General features: G+C 40.7%; 1 protein-coding gene across 9 annotated transcripts; it reads left to right on the forward strand.

The window, feature by feature from the left end:
• Window positions 1-2002: 2002 nt before the first annotated feature.
• Window positions 2003-22311, forward strand: LOC122991901. Of its 9 annotated transcripts, none has more exons than XM_044365369.1 (12): window positions 9071-9299; window positions 10378-10863; window positions 10957-11060; window positions 11145-11417; window positions 11512-11605; window positions 11721-11788; window positions 11898-12113; window positions 12215-12349; window positions 12437-12505; window positions 12623-12691; window positions 12780-15469; window positions 15524-22311. In XM_044365369.1, the coding sequence occupies exons 2-12, from the start codon at window positions 10761-10763 to the stop codon at window positions 21225-21227; spliced, it is 9525 nt and encodes a 3174-aa protein (XP_044221304.1). In that variant the 5' UTR covers window positions 9071-9299; window positions 10378-10760; the 3' UTR covers window positions 21228-22311. The 9 variants fall into 9 exon arrangements, with proteins under 9 accessions (XP_044221308.1, XP_044221304.1, XP_044221305.1 ...); XM_044365370.1 differs by having other exon boundaries at window positions 12780-15415; XM_044365372.1 differs by having other exon boundaries at window positions 12780-14967; window positions 15562-22311.
• The last annotated feature ends 404 nt before the right edge of the window (window positions 22312-22715 follow it).

The raw sequence follows: 22715 nt of genomic DNA on the forward strand, positions 1-22715 counted from the left end.
TCGCCATCTTGGATTTGGCCGTTGCCACGTTTGTGACTGTATGGTGGATGCAGGCGTGGGCAAAATTTCACACACAGCTTAGTGTCCTTTGATGAAATGTAGTTTTTTATTTTGTGGTCATTCGAATTATCTTTAAAGCCGTGTACAGACAAAACGACAGTAGTACGGCTCGGCTGCGGCCATTTTCGCCGTTGGAAGTGCCATTGTGAAGCTTCGAGTTGCGCTTTGGCAGTCGCCATCTTGGTTTGGCCGTTGCCATGTTTGATTGTTGGAGTCGGAAGTGATCGTATTTGGACGAGGGGGTGGGGCAGACCATGGCGGTAGCTTGTTGTAGTTAATTTTAGTGAACAGAACACATTTATATAGCATGAGCATGTTGTTCTAAATCTTATAGTAGCATTATAGAGGTTAAAGGTTGGTTTTGGTAGCCTGCTACCAACTAGCTTTTGTGTTAGGTTGTGACTGGAAGACTGCCTTGCAATATAATTTGTTAATCATGTTTTTGGGAATACATTCATTATTAAAACATTGTATAAAGATATGGATCACTGTATTGTGGATGTTCAATATTTTATCCTTTTTTACCACAATTTATAATTTTTCTACATAACAGCATGGCTTAAATAAAACAATGTTTATTCTTGTATTTACAGATATCCAACTCTTGCCTGTGTGATCTGGTGCTCTGCTGGTTTGTCAGCTGTCACAAGCGATATTTGCACTATATCTGTGATTCTCTGATCTACAACATTTATACATATAGTTATTTAATTTATAAAGACACACATAACCTATTGATAATTGTCACACATATACAGATTACACACACACAGAACTACATACACTCACACACGCACACTCACACACAGTTTTTTAAAAAAAAGTTGCCCATCTCACTGCCAAGGTAAGTTGAATCAATTTTGTGTGTGAATTCTGAAGTAAAACTGTTTGGTGACCTCTGCCTGGTGAGTATCACTGGCACAGGCTGCAATGCTTTCTGTGTTAAGGTTTAATAAAATGTAATTTTTCATTGCAGATGCCCCGTGCGAAGTCCCACCGTCGTGCTCAGGCAGCCAAGCGGAGGATTGCAGAGCGGCAGTCTTGGACCCCTGGGCCACCCATCCCCGAGTTTGTTGCTCGTATGTATAATGTATTTTTGAAGTGTTTCAATAAAATGTATCCATTTGCTAGGCATGTGTTGACATTCTTTACCATGGTTAACGTTGTAACAGGGCGCGGTACTGGTTACCGCCATCGTGTGCGGAGATGGCGAACTTCGGAGCTGACCCACCGTCCCATCAAGTTCGTCACTCCAGCACAGCGTTCGGACCAGCAGGTATTTGTCTTCTTTATTTAGAAGTCATTGAGTGTATGGAGTCATGGTTGGTGTCTTTGTTCTAACGCACTGTCTCTGTTGCAGATGGTGTTCGTCATTGGGGACTCTCACCTGCGGGCCATCGTCGACGGATTTGTAAGTATGCCACAGGGATCTCTGTCTTTTTCTTTTCTCTCTGTTCCAGGTGGAGCGGCAGCTGACCTGAGGACAGAGGTGATGCATGCTTCCCTCCCGTGGACCCCGGACGCAGTCTGTGTGTGTGCCCCGAGCAACAACCTCACTGCCAGCAGGACCATTGGTGAGGCAGCGTTGGACTTTGGTGCTCTCCTGACCACTGTCTGCAACCTCTGGCCCAAGGTGTGTATAGCTTTGTGAAAAGTTACTGTCATTATCTCTTGGTCCTTAAGTGGCACATCTGTTAAGCAGATAATTGTAATTTACTTTCTCTGTAGGTGTTTGTGCTGGACTTCCCTCCACGCATCAACACTGATCCGGGCCTGCAGGTCCTGCTGCGTCAGGAGTACCACCGTGTCACAGCACGCATGGGTATGTAAAGTTTTGGTCATCTGCAGTTGTAATTGATATTCTGTAAAATTTAACACAAATGGTTAATACAGGCGTAAAGATTAGAAGAAGTAATCATGTTTCACTTCTCTGTCAGGTCTCCCATTTGTGTCTGTGGCAGAGCACCTCCCTCTGCATCGGTTGGAGCTGTGGTGCCACGACGGTGTAAGTACAGCATACTTTGTTGTAGTGATATGTAACATGGAAGAGTTTTGTTTTCCCATATGTTAGATAAACACATGTGATTAAAGTCTGCTGTCTGACTGTTTTTCAGGTGCACCTCAGCGACACCGATGGCATGCCGGTCATGGTGGAGCTGCTGTGGGATGCTGCGGTCCGCCAGCTGGTACCCCCTCCAGCTGAGCCTCCGGTGTCTCCCCGGACGTCACCGCGTACCAGGGTTTCCCCCAGGCTGGTTGTGACGGGACACGTCCCCGTGCCTCGTCACAGCGACCCCTGGGAGTGGACAGTTGTTGGACGGGAGTGCAAGGTAGTGTGTTGTGCTAACTCATTGTGTGGCTGGACATTTTTACTGTATTGTTTGGTTGAGAAACATCTAAGCAATTCTCCTTTTCTCTTTGTATTTTAAAGGCTGGATCACCTACGGTGCGACAGTCTGTCATCCCGTCCAACCCTGTGTGGTTCAGCGGTGCCATGTTGGATGCCATGGAGAAGGTTTCGCCTTCTTCTGCCTCTGACTGCACTGCGGCCTGAGCCCAAAGGGCGAAGACCCTCTTGTTTTTCGTGTGTTTGTTTGTTTCTTATTATTATTATTATTATTATTATTATTATTCTTTATTATTACGCCACTTTAACTCTAAATTTGACCCCCTAAACATGCTCAAAAACTCACCAAATTTGGCACGCACATCAGGAATGGTGAAAAATTTGATAAAATGTAAAAATTAAACCCCAAAGTGCCAAAATGTGCTCTCTAGCGCCACCTATGTATCTAAAACGGCCACCACGGCCCGTAGGAATGTCGTAGAGAGATCGAACCAAAACCCAATTATTCGTCTCATCAAGACCTACAAATCATACGCTGACACCCCTGACCTAAATCCAACAGGAAATCTGCAATGTCAATTTCAAAGTATGATTTTTTGCCAATTTTGGACCTTGAATAAACGCTATCTCCTCCTAGGGCGTTAATGGTATCGGCTTCAAACTTTAATACATGACTTATCACACTGTGTTGAGCAAAAGTTATTAAAAACTTTGTAATAACTCGAACGGTTTAGATTTAGTAAGCCCTGAAAGTTGGAGTGCGACATTACACCGTACAATGTAAACCAATGGGGAGGCAAAGTCTGGGCATGGACTTTGTGCCAAACTGGGGCATCTGGCGTCTAAACTATAAGTCCCACCACTTTCAAACCTGTATCAATGGATTCGCGACGAAAATTCCTACAAAAAAATGATATTTTTATGTAGGATTTGGCCAAATTTATGGGATTTATGAGGATTTTTCACAAGAAGATCACTTTGAAATCTTTCCTTCCAACTGTGAGGGAGAGAGAGAGAATGGGAGGGGGGGGATGGGTAAAGTAAACATCTACTGCCTGTGACAGAAGCCCTTGGACTGGCCACACTCCACTTACTTAGTGCTTTCACACATGTGACAGCAGTGTTCAATCCTTACTTCTTTTCAAGGAGCGCATGTGCTCCTAAATGAAAGAAATTAGGAGCATACATATAACTTTAGGAGCACACTGAAAAATGTTCAAGTAAGAGTTTCTTACAGAAAACAATTCATTTCATACATATTTACAATTTATCACATACATATTTAAACTCTGTGTGTGTGTGTGTGTGTGTGTGTTTGTGTGTGTGTAAATCACAATTTGCTGTTTTTAGGGGTGCTTGATTATGGCAAAAATTATAATCACAATCATTTTTGTTCAATATTGAGATCATTATTATTTAACATGATTACTTTTTGACTGTCATCCTCTCCAATTGCTGTTGTTCATACATGCACATATTTTTGACTTGGCTGAGGAGACTATTACACATGTGATCATATATTGTACTAATGATCAAGAAGTTTAATAAACACTGTTATATCTTTAAATAGAAGTTATTTTGTCATTATTGGTAACATATTGTGAAAAGTGGCTGATTGAAGGAGTCAGAGCTTGAGTTCAACCCTTCTGTGTTTGCCCTTGAATGTTTATCTAGCAGATATTAACATTCTAGGTGAACTCCCATTTATGAGATTACCTTGTTCGGTTATTAGTCCTGGGTTTTGGGTGGTGCTCTGTATTTGCTAGTTCATATTAATAATTCTATTAATTTGTTTAATTAATCATTATTGATAATTGATAATTATAGCAAATATTCAAGTGTGTTCCGCGCAGATCCTACATGTGGTGCCTGAATTATTGATTAAGGTTAACAATATTTTGATTTCATAATCCATAATTTTCTGTGAACAGAGGGGTGGGCTCACAGAGAGACACTGGTTAGTACTGTGTGTCGAAAGACTCTCACACTAATCATCTCCAAATGTTTTCTTGGTTTCCAGAAGCTTATCTGACTGCGCTGCGTTACGCTGTGCGCAATACGTTGTATTTTAACGAACTCCTCCTACAGAATTCTCTGTAACGTTTTCAAAATCAGTGTGTGGCATTTATAGTAGTGTATGATCACAAGTTATCAAAAGATTTAGTTAGCATTGAATTGGTGACTGTGGAATGGCGTTGAGTTTTGATGTTTCAGCATGACTTTGGAAAGTACTGTAACTGTAGTGTTAATGCTTCAATGTGCACCAAACTTTGCGTGTTTAATAAGAGTCCTTGCCTGAACATGTGTACATGGTAATAGTTTGATGTTTAGTTATAGTGACAGCGTCTTTCTACTTCATGGTGAATTACACAGCAAGTTATAAGTGACTGAGGTTTTAGGTTATGAGATTTACTAATTACAGATGTGGGGTAGTATGTTGGACAGATAGAAAGTCTTTGTAAGAAAGTTACACACAGCCAAATATTTTACAAACGAAAACTTTTATTTATATTTTCAGAGTGCACTGAAGGTAAAAAAAAAATTAAGTACAAGTACTAAGATAAGTGTAATATGGCATTATAGTTGTTATGAGATGTCATCAGGGAGAGGCTTCAGTTGGCATGTCTTGCACATCTACAAAGACAAGAAAGTACAAAGTTACTCTTATTAGGTATTATAGTTCATGTAAATGTACATTTATACACGGGTACTTCAAAGTAGCACATTAGCATATGTAGCTTACCATTTGAGAACATCAAAGATTCCATGGCATTCTCGGTTTCTGTAGCTGATGCTATCAGATCTGCATCACTGACCTCTGCAAAGAACAAGCACATTTATGATGTATATATGAATGTTTTGATCTTATTTGACTAATCTGTCATAGATGAATGTTGAACATTTACATATCAAGTCTATTACCTGTAGCAGCACAATAGTGTTGCTTGGCATCATTCAGGCTGCTTGTTAGCTGGGCGATCGTGGTCTTTTGCTTAGACACCACGCGACGTAACATGTCTGCCTCTTGTTTTGCCGCTTTGTACTTGCGCGTGAGACGGACCACCATATTCATTGTTCTGTCTGCTGTTTCTGTGCATTGGTGGTAGTGTTCTTGCTTCGTAACTGCACTGTCCAAGCAGGAATACTGCAAAGTACACAACACACAAACCATGATAAGATAATAGTCACATGAACAACTATATACAAAGAGAAATTTTACATGACCACAGTATTACCACATATATCAGGAAGTACTCACAGACAATACTTGGAGGGCAAGTCGCATCTCCATGACATCAGGATCGTCAATGGTAGCAAATTTGGCGGGTGATTTGCAAGCCATTTTCTATTGACAAACACAACACATTAAGAAGTCATTATATATCACTTAGACAATGCAGTAACAACACAAAAGTATTGTCATACATAGCTGAGCAGTTTAGGTGTAATGCACTGATCTACACGACACATAACATAAATATTATTATTTGTTGTACAGTGCTGCGAGAAGTAGAAGGCAACCTAGATGTTCAGATTTGTATCCATTATGCAATATTGTCATGGAGGTGTGTGATATGTCCCAAATTGATTAATGACATTACAATGACGTTATATCAGCTAGAGTCAGAAGGAACTAATCAGCGTGAAGAAGGTTGATATATCCTGAAACAGATGGTTTGGTTTCATCAGAGCTATGATGTGAACGTCATGGAGTTAATATGAGATTACATGAAGGAGCACCTGAAATGGCCTAAATAATAAATCCATTGGAAACAGTCTTGCTCTAGATGGTTACAAAGTTGTATATTCAACTGTGTATGAATTGAACTGGTGATGTAAAAGAATTTATAGCATATTGTTGTAATTTTTTAATGTGTACTTTTAGTACGTGAAATTTGTACACAGTATTTTTATATATAACACTATGAGGTACTTGATAAAATTTAAGGGTAGACATAAACAAGTTTAAGGGTACTCACCTTTTTCTCTGAAGATTACAGTAAAGCAATCAAGTGGTGTCTTCTCAGGGGAACCCCAGCTGCTTTGAGCATGTAATCTTCACCACACTTTGTTTTAAAGGCTTGTTGTGGGTGTGGTTAACACCTGAAGGGGGAGGAACAAGTGTGCTATACCTTTCAAGGGATCGTTTTGAATGGGTGGGAACAAATATACGCGACCAATAACATGACAAGTCTTCCTTGAACCTGTATGACATTATTTTCACAGTAATTGTAAAGGCAGTGTGTAGTATATTGTTTTGGTATGGTAAAACATGCACTTTGGTGTAATCACAGTATTGGGAAAAATTGAACCTTATGACTTGTTATGAAAATGTTAAGTATGTACTGTGTAACATGTACTGTACACATAAAAAGACATGTAGTGAAATTGCCAGATTTACATGGAATTCTTCTTGAAGTGTAATTGAAACATGTCATTTATATAGCATTGATACAACGACGTTTGCTATGAGGTTATAAAATGTATGTAGGATATTTTTTTTTGTGGTAGTGCATTACAGGAAATAACATGTATTTGCAGTGAAGTTTCTATGGGAAAGTGGTTCATCTTGGGGAATGCAGCAGTAGCAAATTGTGTTACATGGTTTTAGTATAGTTTTGAGGAAATAAGAGGAGACATAATTTTTGTAGGATAGGAATGTTACAGTGCAATGTGGTGATGATAGTGAAATTGTAATATACAGCTGTGTTGGTGTGTAATGGTATAGTAATGAAGATGATATTAGTTAAGCACATATTATTGACAGAATTTATTTTTATTGAAATTGATAAATAAGCTAATGTGTTTTATGTATTGTATCAGGATCAGAGTTGGCATAATTTTCAATAGGTTGACAATTTTCTGGGGGTTTGTTGTAATAAGAACTGGTGGAGTAGGTTAAAGGAGGTACATAGAATGAAATGGTGGTTTTTTTGTAGTAATTGATGACTTTGGAAAGAGACGTAGTGTAGTCAGACTTTGTAATCCATGTCTTGTTTGCATGAATGGTCTTTTGTCTTTAAACAGCTAGACGTTGCTGTATAGGTGTGCTAATGAGCATTCAGGTTGAGTGGTTGATTGGCCATTACGATGGAATGTGGAGGACAATAACTGAGAATGGAGAATGAAGGTGTGCTCTAGAGGTGTGTTGTGGCGTGATTGGTTGTTTGGACAGGGTTACACGCACATACAAGAAGGCTGTAAGTATAACGTAGTAGGTGAACGCTTTACCAATTACTTGGTTTTGCTGAGTTGCTGGTTGACTTGCAGTTTCGTCAGTGAATTATACCCATCCAATAATCTTCCAAGGTAAAGTCTAAGTCTATTGTCATAGTATATATGTCATGAAAAAGTCACAGGATATCAAAACACTGTCCTGTTGTTTAAAATCGTGATTTATAACGTTGTGTTATGAAGCTATGATTGTCATATGAGCATTTGAGATAGTGATTGGTAAATGGTAATGTTTAAAATGGGCAGATGTCATTTTTGAAGTATATGTTGTTGGAAAGATATGTGAAAATGGTATTGGGTTTGTAATGCTTGAATGTCAGTGTGACAGTTGGTTTTAAATGTATGTAGTTGGTTGAAGTGTCGTTTTGACATAATTTCAGCTGTTGTGGTTTGTAATAGTATATTAATGAAGATGGTATCAGTGAAGCACATATTATGGACAGAATGTATTTTTATTGAAATTGATATATAAGCTAATGTGTTTTATGTATTGTATCAGGAGCAGAGGTGGCATATTTTTCAAAAGTATGACAATTTTCTGAGGGTTTGTTGTAATAAGAAGTGGTGGAGTAGGTCAAAGGATTTACATAGAATGAAATGGTGGTTTTTTTTGCAGTAATTGATGACTTTGGAAAGAGATGTAGAGGAGTCACTCTTTGTAAGCCATGTCTTGTTTTGCATGAATGTTCTTTTGTTTTTAAACAGCCAGACGTTGCTGTATAGGTTTGCTAATGAGCATTCAGGTTGAGTGGTTAATGGGCCATTTCGATGGAATGTGGAGGACAATAACAGATCATTAAGAATGGGGGTGGGCTTTAGCGGTATGTTGGGGTGAACAATATTTTGAAATCTGGCGTCTAAACTATACGTCTGACCACTTTCAAACCTGTATCAATGGATTCTCAACGAAAATTCCTACAAAAATATGCTGGTTGCCAACCATTGTATAACCAAAAAGGGGAGGGTAAAATATGTTTCCTCACAGAGTGGTACATCCTGTCAGCCAAGGAATTTCCTATCTGTGCAGCAGAACACAGTAGTTCTCTACGGACTGCTTTACCGTGATGGTAGGAGGGTAAAATATTTTTCCTCACAGAGTGGTACATCCTGTCAGTCGAGGGAGTTCCTATCTGTGCAGCTAAACACTTTGGTAACGGTGTTTTTTCTGCGGGTTTCATTCACTCAGCTGGCCGACAGACCTGCTGATTCTCTCCGCTTTAACCTAAATAACAAATCGGGACTCGGTGCTCCGTTTGGATCTAAACAGAGAGCCAGGGTTAGCTGAGAGGCTAGCAGAGGCTAAGTGGTTGTGTTTCATTCGGTCATGCTGCAGTTAACGCTCCGCTGACCTTACAAGCGTCGCCACTTTTTGACCAGCGTTTCAACTGAAATCCGTGTAGAATTCATATACTTTATGGTTGAAATTAGTAGTCGCACAGTGTACGAGTATTTTGTCCACATTGCACACATCTATTTTTAGGTACAAATGTGAGTCAACTTGCAGAAAGTTCGAGAAGACGCCATTTTATGTACGTGATTGTTGCACTGATTGCGCTAGTAATGTGTGTGGGCGTGGTGATGGCTTGATGACGTGTTGCACAAGCTCATAAAACAGCCGGCTTGAGTGGTACAGGCCACACTTGGTCACGTTGTCGAGGTAAGAACTGTTGTCTTCTCTGTGGTATTAACTCTTTGTTAAGTGAACCGATGTTTTTAGTAATTGTCTACTGAACATATACAGTAAATGTGTAATGTGACTGTTGTTTGTTGACCTTGTGTGGTGTGGTTGGTTGAGGCGCGTGCGAAATTTCACACACAGCTTACTTTCCTCTGATAAAATGCAGTGTTTAGACACGTGGCTGACGCTTAAATTATTCCATAAAAAACAAAGTAGTGTAAATAATGTGAGATGTTAAAAAGATTTATTGATGGATTTTCATGGATTACATAATCTGTGGCCATGTGTATTGTATGCTAAAGTCGTATACAGACCAAACGTTAGTAGTGCGGCGCGGCTGCGGTCATTGTGGCCGTTGGAACTGCTTTTGTGAAGCCTCGAGTGTAGTGTTTTGGCAATCGCCATCTTGGATTTGGCCGTTGCCACGTTTGTGACTGTATGGTGGATGCAGGCGTGGGCAAAATTTCACACACAGCTTAGTGTCCTTTGATGAAATGTAGTTTTTTATTTTGTGGTCATTCGAATTATCTTTAAAGCCGTGTACAGACAAAACGCCAGTAGGACGGCTCGGCTGCGGCCATTTTGGCCGTTGGAAGTGCCATTGTGAAGCTTCGAGTTGCGCTTTGGCAGTCGCCATCTTGGTTTGGCCGTTGCCATGTTTGATTGTTGGAGTCGGAAGTGATCGTATTTGGACGAGGGGGTGGGGCAGACCATGGCGGTAGCTTGTTGTAGTTAATTTTAGTGAACTGAACACATTTATATAGCATGAGCATGTTGTTCTAAATCTTATAGTAGCATTATAGAGGTTAAAGGTTGGTTTTGGTAGCCTGCTACCAACTAGCTTTTGTGTTAGGTTGTGACTGGAAGACTGCCTTGCAATATAATTTGTTAATCATGTTTTTGGGAATACATTCATTATTAAAACATTGTATAAAGATATGGATCACTGTATTGTGGATGTTCAATATTTTATCCTTTTTTTTTAAACACATAATTTATAATTTTTCTACATAACAGCATGGCTTAAATAAAACAATGTTTATTCTTGTATTTACAGATATCCAACTCTTGCCTGTGTGATCTGGTGCTCTGCTGGTTTGTCAGCTGTCACAAGCGATATTTGCACTATATCTGTGATTCTCTGATCTACAACATTTATACATATAGTTATTTAATTTATAAAGACACACATAACCTATTGATAATTGTCACACATATACAGATTACACACACACAGAACTACATACACTCACACACGCACACTCACACACAGTTTTTTAAAAAAAAGTTGCCCATCTCACTGCCAAGGTAAGTTGAATCAATTTTGTGTGTGAATTCTGAAGTAAAACTGTTTGGTGACCTCTGCCTGGTGAGTATCACTGGCACAGGCTGCAATGCTTTCTGTGTTAAGGTTTAATAAAAAGTAATTTTTCATTTCAGATGCCGCGTGCGAAGTCCCACCGTCGTGCTCAGGCAGCCAAGCGGAGGATTGCAGAGCGGCAGTCTTGGACCCCTGGGCCACCCATCCCCGAGTTTGTTGCTCGTATGTATAATGTATTTTTGAAGTGTTTCAATAAAATGTATCCATTTGCTAGGCATGTGTTGACATTCTTTACCATGGTTAACGTTGTAACAGGGCGCGGTACTGGTTACCGCCATCGTGTGCGGAGATGGCGAACTTCGGAGCTGACCCACCGTCCCATCAAGTTCGTCACTCCAGCACAGCGTTCGGACCAGCAGGTATTTGTCTTCTTTATTTAGAAGTCATTGAGTGTATGGAGTCATGGTTGGTGTCTTTGTTCTAACGCACTGTCTCTGTTGCAGATGGTGTTCGTCATTGGGGACTCTCACCTGCGGGCCATCGTCGACGGATTTGTAAGTATGCCACAGGGATCTCTGTCTTTTTCTTTTCTCTCTGTTCCAGGTGGAGCGGCAGCTGACCTGAGGACAGAGGTGATGCATGCTTCCCTCCCGTGGACCCCGGACGCAGTCTGTGTGTGTGCCCCGAGCAACAACCTCACTGCCAGCAGGACCATTGGTGAGGCAGCGTTGGACTTTGGTGCTCTCCTGACCACTGTCTGCAACCTCTGGCCCAAGGTGTGTATAGCTTTGTGAAAAGTTACTGTCATTATGTCTTGGTCCTTAAGTGGCACATCAGTTAACAGATAATTGTAATTTACTTTCTCTGTAGGTGTTTGTGCTGGACTTCCCTCCACGCATCAACACTGATCCGGGCCTGCAGGTCCTGCTGCGTCAGGAGTACCACCGTGTCACAGCGCGCATGGGTATGTAAAGTTTTGGTAATTTACAGTTGTAATTGATATACTGTAAAATTTAACACAAATGGTTAATACAGGCGTAAAGATTAGAAGAAGTAATCATGTTTCACTTCTCTGTCAGGTCTCCCATTTGTGTCTGTGGCAGAGCACCTCCCTCTGCATCGGTTGGAGCTGTGGTGCCACGACGGTGTAAGTACAGCATACTTTGTTGTAGTGATATGTAACATGGAAGAGTTTTGTTTTCCCATATGTTAGATAAACACATGTGATTAAAGTCTGCTGTCTGACTGTTTTTCAGGTGCACCTCAGCGACACCGATGGCATGCCGGTCATGGTGGAGCTGCTGTGGGATGCTGCGGTCCGCCAGCTGGTACCCCCTCCAGCTGAGCCTCCGGTGTCTCCCCGGACGTCACCGCGTACCAGGGTTTCCCCCAGGCTGGTTGTGACGGGACACGTCCCCGTGCCTCGTCACAGCGACCCCTGGGAGTGGACAGTTGTTGGACGGGAGTGCAAGGTAGTGTGTTGTGCTAACTCATTGTGTGGCTGGACATTTTTACTGTATTGTTTGGTTGAGAAACATCTAAGCAATTCTCCTTTTCTCTTTGTATTTTAAAGGCTGGATCACCTACGGTGCGACAGTCTGTCATCCCGTCCAACCCTGTGTGGTTCAGCGGTGCCATGTTGGATGCCATGGAGAAGGTTTCGCCTTCTTCTGCCTCTGACTGCACTGCTGCTCCAGCAGCTGGCCAGGTATCTTTCCTACAAATTATATGTGTATATACTGCCAAGAACTAAACATGGAGTCAGCTGTTTTAAAGTACTGTTTTTTTCCTTTAGGCTTCCCCTGTGAAGCGTCAGCCGAGAGGTGTTGCCACGAGGAGCAGAGGAGGAAAGCGTCAGGTTGGTGTGGTTTTTTTTTTGTGTTTTTTCTTCAATACTGTTTTTGGTATATCATGGTAACATTTGCAAGTGTAATGAGTGCATTGTTTTACTGACTTTTTTGTCCTGTCCTTTTCTTTATAGGTGCTGGCAACACCTTCACCTGCCCGTGTGATCGAGTCTGCCCCCAGGCCCAGCCCAGCAGTGCAGCAGGTTTGTCTTTGTTTAATAATGTGACTTGTTATTGATGACAGACTCGCCTAATCCTTTCTTAGTAAAACTTTGTCTTTGCATTCTTCAGGTGGAGGCAGCAACCCAGGAGGTCTTGGAGGGGTCTGCACTGCTGTTGTCTGCTGGTGTGGTGCCAGAGGTGGTGGGGGAGGAGGAGGTTGCTGCAGCTTGCCCTGCCATGGCGATGGAGTCCACTGTTGAGGAGGGAGCACGTATGCCACAGAAGATCAGCAAAGCTAAGTCTAGTTTTTCTCCTTGTTTTTCTGTTAAAACAGCTCAGTTAGGTTCCAACAGCAATGTTGTGGAAATGATGTCTAAGAGTAGCAGAGGAATTAAGTTTGTAAAGGTTGTTAGGGGCTCATTTCACCAAGGAGATGAGCGATTTATATACGGAGGATTGCAGTGTATGGCTATAGCTTTGGTCAGCTTAGCCAAACATATGGCGACGAGTGTGTTCTTGTGGGAGAAGCATGATCTGGATTGCGCATTGGTTGTAGGTGATGAGCTGTACAGCAGTTTGCGTGACCATAGCTGTTTGCATCAGTCAGGTCTTTTGTCTGTTCCAGATTTGCCACAGCAGTTGGTGATTGATGGACAGCTGCATAACTTTGCTTTTGGCGATGTGGTGTTTGGTGAAGTTGGTGTGACTGAAGGTGAACTAGTTGATTTTGGTGTGTTTATCAGTCTACGTAATGGACTGAATAGGATTTTCAGTCAGTACAGTGCATGTCTTCTGACACTGTGTGGTAACACTTCTGCCATCATCTGCGAGAATGGACACTTTGCTGTGGTTGACAGTCACTCACGCAGTAACATTGGCTTGTTACAGTGCAATGGTACAAGTGTGGTTTTGCATTTTGCATGTGTTGATGACCTGCACGATTACATTTGTCGTTTGGCAGACAGTGTCAGCTCAAGTCAGAAGCTGTACGAACTGTGTGGTGTTACTGTTAGTTGTGGTGTAAATCCAGTACCGTCTGGTATGTCTGTGGGGAGTTGTGGAACTGAAATGAGTACAGTGCTAACTCCAGAGTCTAATGTTACTGAGCGCATGAGAAATGAAGATTTTGCAAGCATGTCTGAGTGTGTCGTTAGTGTAGCTCCAAGTCTATCAGTGGCTAACAATTCTGCCCAGACTTTAGCCATTGAGGTTAGTAGCGAATCAGAGGAAGAACCAACAAGTACTTATGTCAGGAAGCGCAAGATTTCTGCTCACACGTGCGTGTCGAAGAAATCAAAGAGGTTTGATGTTATTGAAATTAACTCAGATGTAGAATTTATTAGTGCTGTGAGGAATGAGGAGCTGGTCTTTTGTCCTCTTGGTGTAGATGTTTGTCAGGTGTTGTGTACAAAATTAAATGTTGACTATGTGAAGGTCACTGGTCCAGTGTCCACAGAAGTTGGGTTGACAGGTGTCCCATGTAGGAATGAAAAGGTTGTGGCTGATGGTAACTGCTTCTTTAGAGCCATCTCTCAGGCTGTGAGTGGTTCACAGAAGCACCATCGTAAGATTAGACTGGCAGTATGTAAAGAGCTGGAGAGGAATGCAGGTAAATACCAGAGTATTTTGAGGAGTGATTATTCCTCTGTGTTAGAGTACATTCATCAGTCGAGGATGAGAACTGTTAACACTTGGGCCACAGAGGTGGAAATACAGGTTACTGCAGATTGGTTAGGAGTTGGTGTGTGTACTTTTTATGGTGGACGTTGGCTGAAGTACAGCAGTGACAATGACCTTTTGTCTGCAGAGTGCATTTACTTAGAGAACATTATGGACACGCATTTTGAGAATGTTGTTTGTGTTTGCAAGCCAGGACTACAGACTTGTTACGGTTACTGTAAAGTTAATGAAGTGACAGGTTACAGCATTAGGTCTAGAATGAAGGATATTGTAGACTGTGACAAGGCAGCAGTAGGATGTAAGTTAGAATGTGTAGTTTCTGATAAAGGTATAGATAGTGGTGATGTTGTGAATGATGCTACTGAGGGAAAATCAAGTATTAAGTCTTTGAGATCAAAGTATATGAGCCAGAAGAAAACTTCACAGGAGAAATTGAACATGTTGATAAGGGAGAAACGTCAGATACGGAGTAGAAAGATGTATTATGAAAATGTGCTGTTTAGGGAAAGGGCGAAATTATGGAGTGTATCAAACTATCATGACAATATACCACATAGAGAGAGTGTTAAAGCCAAGAGTAAATTCAACAGTATGGTGAAATATAGAGACAGCCTCCAGCATAGAGAGAATGTTAAAGGCAAGAGTATGCTGAAATATAAAGACAACCTCCAGCATAAGGACAGTGTTAAAGCCAGGAGTATTCAGAAATATAGAGACAACTTTCAGCATAAGGACAGTGTTAAAGCCAGGAGTATTCAGAAATATAGAGACAACTTCCAGCATAAGGACAGTGTTAAAGCCAGGAGTATTCAGAAATATAGAGACAACTTCCAGCATAAGGACAGTGTTAAAGCCAGGAGTATTCAGAAATATAGAGACAACTTCCAGCATAAGGATAGTGTTAAAGCCAGGAGTATTCAGAAATATAGAGACAACTTCCAGCATAAGGACAGTGTTAAAACTAGGAGTATTCAGAAATATAGAGACAACTTCCAGCATAAGGACAGTGTTAAAGTCAGGAGTATTCAGAAATATAGACACAACTTCCAGCATAAGGACAGTGTTAAAGCCAGGAGTATTCTGAAATATAGACACAACTTCCAGCATAAGGACAGTGTTAAAGCCAGGAGTATTCTGAAATATAAAGACAACTTACAGCATAGGGAGAGTATTAAAGCCCAAAGTTTTCTAAAATATAGAGACAACTTCCAGCATAGAGAGACTGTTAAAGCTAAGAGTAAAGTAAATAGTATGGTGAACTATAGAGACAGCATCACGCATAGAGAGAAGGTTAAAGAAAGGAGTAGAGAAGAAAGGAAAAGAAGGTATCATGATAATTCTGAGTTTAAGCAGCAGGTTATTGCCAGTGTTGGGTTTAGTAGGAAGCAGAAGACAGAGAAGTCAGAAAATTTTGGTTTTGTTATGCATCAGTTTTTAGAGAAAGTCAGAGATGGGCCACATTTTGTGTGTTGTGTTTGTCATCGCTTGATGTTTAGATCTCAATTGCTGACTTGTGATAGGGAAATGTATAGTAGAAGTTCAGCAACAACTGGTATTGCTGAAATGTGCATTAGTGAGAAGTTTCTGCATAGATGTTCAGATGACTGCGTTGTGCCATGTCAGTTAGTTTCATCCAGAGGTCAGCTTTGGATTTGTTATACCTGTCACAATAAGATAAGTAAAGGTCAGATACCAGCTGAATGTTGGGTTAATACTTTGATGCTTGATCCAATTCCACCTGAACTGGCATGTTTGAATAGCTTAGAACAACACCTGATAGCTCTGCACATTCCGTTTATGAAAATGTTGGCATTGCCTAAAGGAGGACAGAATGGAGTACATGGTCCGGTTACATGTGTTCCAGCCAACATAGTGCAGACAACTAATGTGTTGCCACGTTGTAGCATGGAAGGGTCTCTGCTACAGGTGAAATTAAAGCGCAAATTGACGTATAAAGGACATTACGAGTATCAGTTTGTAGATACTTCACGTGTAAAACAGGCGCTAGAGTATTTAAAGAGAACTAATATTTATTACAATGATATTGAGTTTAACGAAGAGTGGGTAAACGAGTTTTGTAGGCAAAAAGATGGGGAGAATGAGGAGGATCAGCCAGGTAGTGAGGATGAAGCTGTTGTAGAAAAGGTTGTATCATGTCAGGAAGATCTGGTTGTTAGAAATGGTGAGGTGACAGCTCAGGCAGGTGGTGAGGTCACAGAACAGGCTGTAGTTGATGGTGTGGAGGAAACATCAGAGATAATACAGGATGAATTGTTACATGACAGACAGCAGCACTGCATGTTTCAGGACACTTGTCTTATGCCTATAGATATTGGTCAGGAAGCATTAGACCAGTATTTTGATGACATTGTAAACATTGCGCCTGCAGAGGGGAATAGTCCCGTTAGGGTGCTTTCTGACCACACGAATGAGGCTAAATGTTTCCCTGTGTTGTTTCCTCTTGGTAGTAAGACTTTCCATGACAGCCGCTCATATCGCCTAACTCTGTCTCGTTACTTTAATAACAGGATTATGCATGCGGATGGTCGTTTTGCACAAAATGTAGAATACATTTTCTTTGCCCAATACATGTCAGAGATAGATCGTGTGTCATCGAGTGTTTCTGTTGCGTTGCGCAAGGGTAAAGGTGGACAGAAGTCGCAAAGGATTAGTCCAGAAATGTTGATGGACGAGGAGTCTCTGAAGAAGTTGTTAAAGTGCGATGAGGGTTATAGGTTTCTTAAGCCAATTAGAGGAACTCCAGCTTTTTGGCAGTCAGTTCAGAAAGACATCTTAGCATGCGTACGTCAGTTGGGGATCCCGACATGGTTTTGCTCGTTTTCCTCTGCGGATCTGCGCTGGCAGAATCTTTTGACCACTATTCTAAAACAGGAAGGTAGGACACAGACTGTAGAGGATTTGGAGTGGGCAGACAGGTGTGAGTTGTTGCGTCGTAACCCGGTCACAGCTGCGAGGATGTTTGACTACAGATGGCATTGTTTTTTGAACGAGGTTCTCATGTCTCCTTCCCAACCAATTGGCAAAATCATTGATCACTTTTATAGGGTAGAATTTCAGCAGCGTGGTTCTCCTCATGTACACTGTCTGTTTTGGATTGAGGGTGCTCCCCAAATTGATAAAAACACAGATGAGGAGGTCGTTGAGTTCATAGATAAATATGTTACATGCGAGTTACCCTCAGATGATGATACATTATTGGACATTGTGTCATCAGTTCAATCACACTCGAAACGACATTCTAAATCATGCAGGAAAAAGAAAACAACATGTCGGTTTAATTTCCCAAAACCTGTTTCATCTAGGACGTTTGTTTGTAAAATAGAGACAAAAGACTGCAAATGTGATCATAAGGTGAAGGAGACCATGAATTATCCCGGTTCAAAGAACCATCCTGTCTGTAAGTGTTTTGATGATGATTTGATGCCAAAAGAGAGGGCACAGTATATTTTGCAAAATGTTAAGACAGCTGTTAAGAAAGCTCAGGAAGAAGAAGTGAGTTTTGTCAGTGTAGAGGATTTGTTTCAGACTCTAGGAATCAATCAGGGCATCTTTGAAGAAGCTTATCGAAGATTGGAAAAAAAGAGCACAGTGGTTTATAGGAGAGGGGTGAACGAAGTTTGGGTAAACCAGTATAGTAAGCAGTTGTTGAAGTGCTGGAATGCAAATTTGGACATTAGCTTTGTCACCGACGCCTATGCAGTCGTCATCTATATCATATCTTATATTACTAAAGCAGAGAGAGAAATTGGCCTATTATTAAGTAACGCCCAAAAAGAAGCAACAAAACAAGGAAATCTCTCTGCTAAAGAAGCATTAAAAAAGCTAGGCAGTGTATATTTACACAATAGGGACGTCTGTGCTCAGGAGGCGGTGTATAGGCTAACCAACATGCATCTGAAGGAGTGTTCCAGAAAGGTTGTGTTTGTGCCAACTGGGAACAACATAGTGAAGATGAGTTTACCCCTCAGTGTTTTGAAACAGAAAACAGTTTGTACTGAGCTTAAGACAGAGGACATGTGGATGCCTGGCATAGTGGACAGGTATAGGAACAGGCCTGACAATGATGTATTTGATAACATGTGCATGGCTACATTTGCGTCTGAGTATCGTGTTCTCTCCAAGAACGAGAAGTCTAAAGACATGATTGAACTGAAAAGTGGTTTAGGCTTCATCTTGAGGAGAACACGCTCTCAGTTCGCAGTTGTTCGATATATGCGTTTTGATTTAGAGAAACGAGAGGAGGACCATTTTCAGAGTCTGATGCAATTGTTCCTTCCCTATAGAGCTGACTCAGACTTAAAACCTGAAGGTTTTGAAATGTTTAGTCAGTTTTATAACGATGGCGATGTGACATTTAGTGATGGTTCTGTGCATTCGGTTAAGACTGTGGTTGACGAGAACAGGGCAAAGTTTGAAGTAGATTGTCCTGATTTGGAAAGAGCTCAGGAAATTGTCGAGCAAAACGGAGTTGATGAAGATGTTTGGGGGGAGCTGTGTCCTGAACAGGAAGTGGAACGCCTTGAATGTGTAGACGAAATGAGACAGCAACAGAGAGGTGAAAAAAAGGATGAACAGTTATTGGAAGCAATGGAAAATGTTCCAGACTTGGCCGCTGATAACAGACAATTAGCACATTTAGAGAGACCCAGGAAAATTATGCCTAGACATGAGGGGTTAGCTTTGGTTAGGTCTCTGAATGAGACGCAGATGGCTATTTTTTATAAGGTCAGACAGTGGTGTTTGCAGAAGGTGATGGGTAAAAACCCAGAGCCTATGCATGTCTTTGTGACAGGTGGCGCAGGGACGGGGAAAAGTCACTTAATTAGAGCTATTCAGTACGAGGCAGGGAGGCTGTTGTCAACACTTTGTCATCAACCAGACGATATTTGTGTTTTGTTAACTGCTTCAACAGGCATAGCTGCATACTCTTTAAACGCAGCTACAATTCATCACACACTGAGTATTGGCACACACTCTAGTTTACCTTATACCCCTTTGGGTGAAGATAAACTAAACTCTCTAAGAGCAAAATTTAGTCAACTCCAAATTTTAATCATTGATGAAATCAGTATGGTTGATCACAATCTGTTGACCTATGTCCATGGCAGGTTGAGGCAGCTTAAGCAGACTGGTGACTTTTCCCCATTTGGTAATGTTAGTGTGATAGCTGTTGGTGACTTTTATCAGTTGCCTCCTGTTAAAGGGAAGCCTCTGCATAACAGTCAGGTTGGTGTTGGCTTGTGGTGCCATTTCAGTATAGTGGAGCTGAAAACAATAGTTAGGCAGAAAGATAGCTCATTTGCAGAGATGTTGAATAGGTTGCGAGTGCGTTCCAAAAAAAACCCCATGTTAGAGAGCGACGTTGTGATGTTGAAATCTCGTGAGACAGGGGAAGACAGCTCGGCCTTGCATATTTTCCCCACAAATATGCAAGTAAATGAACACAATTTCAATAAGTTGTTTGCCATGTGTCCTGATTACATCAAAATTGAGGCTAAAGATTTCATAACAAACAAGAAAACAGGGAAATTGGAACGTGGTACTCAAAATAATGCTTTGGACACATGTTTAGAACAAACGTTGTATTTGGCCAAGAATGCGCGTGTTATGTTATGTAAGAACGTGGATGTTGAAGACGGTCTGGTGAATGGAGCATGTGGCACTGTCACTGACATGGATTTTGGTAAAGATAAAACATTTCCTCTAAAAATTTATGTTAAATTTGACGATGATAAAATTGGCTTACAGAGGAGGAAGACATATGCCCATGCAACAGTAGAATGCAGGAATTCTACTGCTATTGAACCAGAGAAGGAGAAGGCCACTAAACGGGGTTGTGCGCGTTTACAGTTTCCTCTGAAATTAGCGTGGGCGTGTACTGTACACAAAGTTCAGGGCTTAACTGTAGATGAAGCTGTTGTATCTTTGAAGAAGGTGTTTGCACCTGGGCAGGCGTATGTAGCTCTGAGTCGTGTTAGGGCTTTGTCTGGCCTGATCATCAGGGATTTTACAGAGAAGGCCATTTACTGCAAGGACACCATAAAGGAGGCCATGGATAGCATGCCTCCATTTTTAATTGAACAACCTAAGCCTTCAATAAATGCACATAGTTTCTCTGTGTATTTATTGAACGTTCAGAGTTTAAGTCGCCACCTCTCAGATTTGGTGTCCTGCACGCAGCATTTGCAGCCTCACTGTATTGCCGTCACAGAAACGTGGCTCACTGCACAAACCTCATTAAACAGTGTGCAAATGTGTGGTTACACTTTCCACAGTCGTCCTCGAAGTTTGTGTTACACCAACAGTAACCCCAAATTGTCAGAGCTGAAAAATCTACAACATGGTGGAGTTGGTTTGTACTGTTTAGACAATTTGGACTATCAGATTCTGCAGGTACCAAACTTAAATCTGGAGTGTTTGGTATGCCTGTGTATCAATTTAAACATATTGATGGCAGTACTTTATCGTCCACCATCTTATCCAAGCTCTCTATTTAAACATAATGTGGAGAAGTTACTTGACTGGTTAAATCCAATCAGTAAAACAATTGTGCTAATGGGAGACTTTAATGAAAACATTTTAAAAGAATCCTCAATTTGTAAATTCCTGAGCCTAAAAGGATTTAAGCAGCATGTAACACAAGAAACTACAGAAAAGGGGACATTGATTGATCATGTATATGTTAAAACAACACGGTATAATGTGGAATGTGCAGTGATGCCAGCGTACTTCAGTGATCATGAAGGTATTCTGTGTAGTTTTGGTGTTTTAGATGATCAGGGGCAGTTAGATGACATAGACAGTTTGATTATGTTTGATGAGCTTGAGGGTGTGGAGGAAATTTTTGATGTAGATTTCAATTTAGAGCAGGAATAAGTTACTATGTCTGAGGTAATGTGCTACATCGCAGTGTCCCAGCGTAACTGTTATCGTCTTCATGTTGTAGTTGTGCTTATCTGTAGGGTTTTAGGAACACACTGACTTGTGTGTTGTTCATGGTGCGTTACCGACTGTCATTATGGTTGCTGTCTTATTTAGTGTAGAGTCTGTCCCACTCCAACTCCTCAATCGTGTGTACACATTTTTGATAGTGTAGTACGGTGGATAGATTTGGGATTATTATGTATTGTATTATGTTAAAATGATCATGAAATGGAGATTTTAGATTTATTTATTATTAACTTATTTCTTTGACTATGAAGCACTTTGTAGCTGGTGTTTGTGCAGATGTCTTAGTGTCTGTTTGCCACATGCTAGCTGTTGGTCTGTCTTACAACTGGTAATATATATATTTTTGCATGTTTCAATTCATGATACCTTTATTCCTAGTGTGTTAATATGCAACAGTTTTATTCTTTTGTGATTTGACAATGAAAAGGTCAATAACAATTGAAGAAATGTATCTTACAAGGAACTGGCTTTATGTTGCATGTTGTCTGTATCTTTCCTGTGTTACTCATCATCATCAGCTTAGATAAGATACACAGATCCAATAACTACATGTTGCTATAAACATAACAGGAACGGCTATACTTATATTTAATAACTGAGCTGTACTCATTTCGACCATTTGTATTTTTGTCATTATGATGTACAACATGAATTTCAACTTTAGAACTTTAAATATGAATTTTCATGTTTTTTGTGCATGACCTATTATCAAATCAGTTCTGGCACCCCAAGGCACAGATTCTTCATTCTGCACGCCTCAGCTGCCAAACAGGACAGTTATAAAAATATAAAACACATATTGTCATTGTTACTGTTATTATCCATGCTCTCACTTCCTCTTTGTATCCCCACTTATGTTTTTGACTGTTTGTTATTTCATGACAAAATTCAGAACTGCAAAAGTGTTATTTTCAATACATCAGTTGTACATGGAAAAGTTGGCTAAATATTTTTCTTGATGAATTTTTGTTTAAACCACTTTATAATAAAAATAAACTGCCATGTTCACAACAAAATGTTGTCTGTCATTTACTGTCAACAATTAAGGTGTTCAACATTGAATATCACAAATCACAATTCATCTGGCTCAACATGTAACACTTTATTGAATAACTACATGAAAGGTTATATGTAATAACATTCTTTACCTAGCAACACATGTTGAAAAAAGATACACTTATAACGGAAATTTTTTTTACGCAAAACAGCTAAGGGATAATGTTCTAAGTTTTGGAGATTCACTCCCACGGAATGGGACAAAGTAATGGGATTTATGACTATTTCACAAGAACAGAACTATTTTAATCCTCCTCTCCAACTAGCAGGGAGAAAGAAGGGGGGAAAAAAGGGGGGGGTTGGTGAAGTCAGACCTGTCAGCCCAGGTCTGAAAACATCTACATGCCTGTCATAGCC

The sequence above is a fragment of the Thunnus albacares genome, chromosome 11, assembly GCF_914725855.1.
Source record: "Thunnus albacares chromosome 11, fThuAlb1.1, whole genome shotgun sequence".
NCBI classification, from domain to species: domain Eukaryota; kingdom Metazoa; phylum Chordata; class Actinopteri; order Scombriformes; family Scombridae; genus Thunnus; species Thunnus albacares.